We start from the raw sequence: 6,889 nt of genomic DNA, 5'->3' as shown, positions 1-6,889 counted from the left end.
GCAGTGGTATCAACGCAGAGTACTGTTGTTAAAAACTCGTTTCGCGGATGATTATTGCGCGAGAATTTTTATCCAAATATCGCAAGACGAAAACGGATTTAGCATCGAGGTGCCGATAACGTCACAAAGAAAAAAAAAGCATAAAATATTCTTACATTACGATTTACAATTGACATTGCCAATTCAGACGATTCGGACGAGTTTTATAAATATGACGAGTTTATAATATTGTTTTTTTTTTTATCTACAAAAGCAGTTCGGACGACTATAAATACTGGACGCAGCATATTAATTGAATACTGACCTCCGTCTTTCTCCTCTCGCAAATATATATTCTCCTCTCTATTTGCGCTCTAACAAAATTGGACACTTATCGATTAAAATACAGAATTCTTAGCGTGTCATTTCTCGCTTCTGACGTCATCATTCCAATATGGCCGCGGCGACTACTCAGGAGCCTTAATGGCTTATTATATTGTACCATATACAGATGCATACAGATATGTACAATAAATCAATTATACAGAGATTTGATGGACGATGAATATATATATATATATATATATATATATATATATATATATATATATATATATATAAAGCGTTATTTCTTGCGAAGTAAAACTTGGAATTGAATCATATGACAATATAATATTACTTATCTTTATTTTTAAAAGCTTTTTACTCTAATTCTTGATTCTGAGAAACTTTTGTTTTTTAATGATTTATATAGCTATTAAAATCTCTCAGAGTGGTATCAACGCAGAGTACTAAAAGTATTAAAAATTGCCTTCCAGTTTTAAAAGCGATAACGCTGTGGCATCTATACTTCCCGTCGATTCTAGGACATCTTATATACAGTAACATATATAATACAAATAACGCTACATCTGTACAATTAATGAGACGATAAAATACAAATTGGATGGTCGACGATTATTACTATCGTAGAAAATTTCTCGACTCGTGCAGTACATGACAGGAATACTATAGGTACATTGTAGCGATATAAAAAAATCTCTTCAATTATTCTTTTCCTCTCAGCCAATTTTTTTGAAATTACATATTTGATATGAAAAATCACAGATTATACAAAAATATTAGTAGAAAAATGTTCAGTATATCCTGTTAAAATATTATCTTATCTTGATTTAACTGACGGTCTTCGATTCTTTTTGCTTTGTACAGAATACAAACTGGATTTGAACTCATCGTTTTCTGTGCAGAGGACAAATAAGCGAAATTGTAAACGCGTATGTGTATGTGTGTATTACTTTTCTCACTTTTTTTAAAAAGGGAAAGCGATCTGCGTTCTTGGATTTATAGTAGCACGATCCCGTGATCTCTTTCTAATCGGCGCCTTGCCTTGAGTGCCACGATTCCCATCAGATCCGCCGGGGTCGGAAGAACCGCAAAAGCGCTCGGCGCTACTGCTTGCTGGTAAAACACTTCCATTCCTCCACACTGATTACCGTAAACCACCATATCCTCCGTTCTGTTCAATAAAGATATTTTTTCTTAATCACGAAGCATTCCATAATTAGATTATGGTAAATACGATCTCCCTCTACAGTCATAGATTTTTTTAATATGTTTACTTGCTACCGAACTATATATGTATATATGAATTATTAAATTTTTTATTTATAAATTTATTATTTCAAAAAAATTGGCTAATATTTCGTAAAACCTTATTAAATGACATCTGTTTTACAAGAACATTTCACACAACTAGAACTGATCCATAAATCGAAACAAGACGAATATGTCAAAAATGAATATCTTGAAAATTTAATATGAATTAGATAATGTAAAATAAAAAAAAATTAAATTTGGGCTATTTTTATTCACGGAAATTTAATGGCATACATGATTACCTGACGATGATGTCTGTCAAATTACTCGATTGCGTAAATCTGTCATGGAGACAAGACACGATATCCAACTCGGTAACGCCCCAGAGTCCGGAACGTTGCACCGTGTCCCATTGTGGGTTTATATTTAGAATACTGTACAGTTCCTTGTTTTCTGTTGATGGCAATGGTTCCAGACACTGCTGCAACCGCGATTCGAGCTTACCCAATGTGCTCACGCAGGTATGCCACTGTATCAAACGATTTATTATTCTTAGTCATATCTTTATATATATATATATAATATCAATGTAAGTGAGAGAACATTTGGAGCGCGTTTGTTTCTTATATTTTATCATTTTGTTACTATAAATTTTATTTCTATTATATTATTATTTATTAAAAGTATTCTTTTCACATATTTTCATCTTTATTGCTTTAAGAAAGTGCATTTACCAAAGCATGTATTAAATCCGGATTGTTCGCAGTACCATTTTCCATCAACAGCACCAATACCATATTTTGATAGCCACATAGGAAAAGCTCGGTCTTCTCGAGGCAGACTGCGGGATCGTTCCTGTTGACCCAGTCCTCATCCAACTTATCCTCACCCTCGCTGGCCTCCTTTTCGACCGATTCCAACTTTTGTCTCATCAACTGGTTCATCGTCGTTGTTGCGGTGATGGTTGTGGCTGCACCGCCAGAAAATCCGGAAAGATCGCGAAATTCGCTTGGCGTGGTATCGCGACTGCAAAAGCCGCTGGTTCGTTCGTCCGCCAGCAAGCTCAGCTTCGACATCAACGGTGTTAATTGTAGACCGTCCAACTTCCGCTTTTGCGGGAAATCATACGAATTACTGCCACATTCTGACATCGATCTTCGCCGATCATCGCCGTCTTGCACCTCGGTGACAACGTTGAGCGGCTTCAGCGGTAGACTCATCGATCTCTTGTACGTCTCCTGTTTGCTTTTGTCATAACCAGGTTTGTGTTCTAAACATTTACATTTAAAACAAACATGTTTGAATTATTAATTACATTGAAGATTTTTCTACTCGATGTATTATTTTTTTTTATCTTTTATGATTTTTTCAAAATGCTTTAAATCTTCGAAATATTTTAATCTTTGTAATTAAAATCACGTACCTTCGCCAGCATCTCTTGTGATCGAGCTCGAATTGCTATTTATTGACAGTTTCGCGCTCATCAATTCGCTCGATAGGTTCCTCGATTGCAGATTGTCATTGTCATTGTAACGCCCATGAATATTATTGTCTCCACCGTCATCGCGCAGCTCCTCGCAGTGCGAAGCAATGTATTGTTCGTACAATGACTGTGATACCGGGAGACCGTCGCATCGAAAAACGGGATAACAAGGATCAGTGATGGTGCGCGAGTATCGCTTATCGCTTCCGGTGAACTTCTGCCGGGGTGAATTTGGATCGCAGTCATCCGGTGAAGCTTCATTGAATTTGCACAATCTGTTATAGTAATAAAATTTAATAAAAAAATAAAATAAATAGTAAAAGTTGTATATAGCATTCAAACTATTATTCAATTACATTTTGTCCAGCTCTGGTCGATAAGTTCTAGGAATATTATTCAAGCGCGATTTAACTGATGATGTCAGGTCCGGCAAACTTACACTCTTCCGGTCGGGATCCTTTCTCTTCATTAGTTTTTTCTTCGAGGTAGCGTTTTTCAGTTTGTTCAGACGTTTGCATCTGTTATACGATAAAAATTGAATTACTATCTAAAATCGGATATTTTTTTAAGCTTTCCAGTGTTTTCAAAACGCATAAATCCCCGTTCTATAAAAATGGAAATTTCTAAAGATGGTATAGAAATAAACATGTACCTGAGCGCTTCTTTGACGACATCAGGAATATCATCGTCATCGTTGCTTTTCGACGAGCTTCGATGTTCGTCAGTCTCGCCGCCGCTCTCGGATGAGCAGATGAGCATGGCATTTCCGTGCAACACTCGATCTACGTCCTTTAACGGCGTAGCACAGATGCTGGGCGTGAGCGGATTGACGGTACCGCTAATCTTGAAACGCTCTGGTTTGATCTCCTGCTTGCGTCTGATCGGCGATTCATGATTGATCGCGAGTGGTACTGACGACACGTATTGCAGCACCGGCGGATAATTCGCAGAATCTTCCTCGCCTTCTTCGGGGACGGTGAATATTCGCGAAGTATCCCGCTTCATGGCGGATATGGTGAGCGGTTCCTTGAGACCGCTCTTAGACATGTTCTGAAAATTCATCGAATTAAACATCCATAAAGTGACGATTACATCGCTTTAATAAAAAAATCATGGTATCTAATTAAATTTTATGCATTTGTCTTGCTGTTACATCTACTTACTTTTCTCTGCAATATCTTTCTAGTCATGGTGTCCAAACATGAATTGTAATATTTCTCGTTATTCGCCTCTTGCATCAGTTTTGCAAACTGCTTTCGTTCTATGTACACTTGTAACAATTGAACACCGATCGGCAAATGAAATTCTGTAGATATCCTTTCCGCGGGAGCCTTTAAAAATTTGGTGTTTTTTTTTTGGTAAGTTTCTTGCAGACATAAGTGATCATGTTCGATAATGATAAAAGCTAATATGTGCAAAATTATCATTCTATTCAATTACATTTACATTCAGATAAATTTAATTAATAATGGAAAATACCTTTATCCTATAAGGATCAGTTATGACAATTTGTTTTGTTAAGTCTGCTCCTAGTTGTGTTGAGACTATCCTGAAAGGAAAAAAATATGAATAAGATAAATTAAAGAAGATAAGGCAAATAATTAATAATTAACAATTGGCAATATTTTAAATACATAATAATAGTTAACATTAATATTTTAAGACAATATCTGTGCAAATTTAACTTATATAAATGTGTTTCATTACTTGTTATTATAGAATAATGCTCCTCCCAAAACACCGTTTATCTCTTGATAATGTTGCAACATTTGCATCCCTTCCAGAAATATGTTGCTAGCACTCTGTGTGAAACATTATATATATATATAAATTTATACTTATTTTTATGTTCACACTTTTGTATTCCATATTACATCTACTTTATATTGTCTGCACTAACCTTTGGAAGTTTAATTACAGGAATGCTGGAAAATAAATTGGCACTGTGTTGAAGAATTGGCAGATATGTCTCAAACATTTGATACAACTTTTCAGTGAATCTGTTGCGATCATTGTTGAGGGATTCTAGTATCTTTACGAGATCACAATGGAAAAATTTTAACAATGATTCCAGAGTATCGGCACGTCTCTCGAGTATCCAATCATGTATATTTCTATCAGTCCCCACTGCCTAAAGCAAACCAGCATAAACAATTTATGAGAAAATAACAAATTTTTCAATAGAAATTTAATATTCTGTAGCAAAATATACTCACTAGCACATATTGCCCAAATTTCTTCAACACAAACTTTCCACCTTGCAATGTGATAGAGCGTGGTGCTGAAAAAGATGTTGCCAAAAAATGGTACACACCCATTAGCTGTCCCGCCAAAGCCAGTCTTTGTGTGAGAGATACCCAAGCTGGATGAAAATACATGAGTGCTTCAGCAGGGTCATCCTCTTCTTTACAACACTTTGCAGTGTCGTAAACAAATACTATCATCATCTCTCTGAAAAAAAAAAGATATTTTTAATTCTATAACAAACATCTTATTTGTTGTTTCAATATAAAATATAAAATAATTAAAAAAGTTTAATATAATATAGAGGATAAATTTCTAAATATTATATCAATAATGATATATAAACAAACTCTTTTTTAGAAAAGCAAAATGAGAAGGTTTAATGAACATGATGAATTATGAATTATATTATTATATAACTCTCAGAGAAAGCTTACTTTCTGTTCTTGATTGTAAAATTTATGTAGCTTATCCAAACTTAATCTATCTAAATACTTGGACAGCGACTGTATCTTAAAGTCATTCATTGTAACAAAATTGTTTAATACAACACAGGAATTTTATAGAGTTTTGTAGAGTGTTTCAGTTTTAGTACATGACTGAATGATTCATTTATAAGCGAATGATCGCCAATTAGACGGTATCAGTAACCGGTATCAGTAACCGATACAATGTACCCGAACAGAGATAAGATTAATCTACAAGTGATATATACAAGTATATGGAACATATACAAGTCGCAGGGAATTTGATTGCTTGGCAAGTCAGTAGCTCGCTCAAAGCGAGTCTGAACTCGTCCGCTGGAGAAGCGCGTTCCAGTGATAGCTCGCATCGAGAAAATCTTGTCTCTAAGACATCCTCTTTTGCGAAGACCCAAGGAGAATCATTGTACGCAGTTGCATGTAATTACTGGGTCAAAGAAAAAAAATAAACAGAGTGTTATCGCTGCATGTACCTTCTACCGACAGTGTGTGTGTGTGTGTGTGTGTACGTGTTGCGTAGATATATGTATATTCTAATTAGATAAGTCGCCAATTACGCGATCATACTTCGCCATGGTGATTATTAATCGCTGTCGCGTTGCAAAGCGTGTGGTTGTCTCCCCGACCGGTCTGTCGCTGTCAAGTCTCCCGCTGGCTCTTCTGTCAGACCGTTCGTTGGATCATTAACGTGATCCTCGACATTTAGTCGCCATTCGGTAAGGACATCTCGTGGAAGTACACCTTCGTTGCTTCGTCCACCAGCGAGAAAAACCGCGTGCCATTTCCTTTTTTTTTCAATCGCTACACGAACGATCACACGGCGCGAAGCCGCTCCTCTCTTACCGCTATACCGATATTGATCTCTTGGCGCGCAACTTGTATGCGTATATATGTGTATGTACACAAATTATAGAAAAATGCATTCGCGCAATCTCTATTCTTCTTCATCTCCTATGCATTATTTTCAAGATATTCATGTAATATAATTCTATTAAGAAATGTAGCCTTCATGCTTGAGATATACAATATATTAAGTATTTATGTATATATATATATATATATATATATATATGTTATATCAACAATAAGCATTTTATACACATAC

The 6,889-nt window shown here is 35.6% G+C and overlaps 1 protein-coding gene across 4 annotated transcripts; it reads right to left on the bottom strand.

Annotated features, from left to right (window-relative positions):
* Positions 1–778: 778 nt before the first annotated feature.
* Hps4 (Hermansky-Pudlak syndrome 4 protein) lies at positions 779–6,748 on the bottom strand. Of its 4 annotated transcripts, XM_070306054.1 has the most exons (13): positions 6,352–6,748; positions 6,037–6,211; positions 5,275–5,509; positions 4,959–5,189; positions 4,766–4,860; positions 4,538–4,607; positions 4,222–4,389; positions 3,711–4,108; positions 3,415–3,576; positions 2,999–3,333; positions 2,310–2,845; positions 1,878–2,104; positions 779–1,495 (listed from the first exon to the last, which is right to left on the bottom strand). In XM_070306054.1, the coding sequence occupies exons 2-13, from the start codon at positions 6,132–6,134 to the stop codon at positions 1,321–1,323; spliced, it is 2,730 nt and encodes a 909-aa protein (XP_070162155.1). In that variant the 5' UTR covers positions 6,135–6,211; positions 6,352–6,748; the 3' UTR covers positions 779–1,320. The 4 variants fall into 4 exon arrangements, with proteins under 4 accessions (XP_070162155.1, XP_070162156.1, XP_070162157.1 ...); XM_070306055.1 differs by lacking the exon at positions 6,037–6,211 and having other exon boundaries at positions 6,352–6,747; XM_070306056.1 differs by lacking the exon at positions 6,352–6,748 and having other exon boundaries at positions 5,740–6,108.
* Positions 6,749–6,889: the final 141 nt, after the last annotated feature.

The sequence above is a fragment of the Polyergus mexicanus genome, unplaced genomic scaffold, assembly GCF_030449975.1.
Source record: "Polyergus mexicanus isolate NDT 795.1 unplaced genomic scaffold, iyPolMexi1.0 SCAF_13, whole genome shotgun sequence".
Lineage (NCBI taxonomy): Eukaryota > Metazoa > Arthropoda > Insecta > Hymenoptera > Formicidae > Polyergus > Polyergus mexicanus.
The sequence above is the reverse complement of the archived record's forward strand: the minus strand, read 5'-3'. Positions and strand labels throughout refer to the sequence as shown.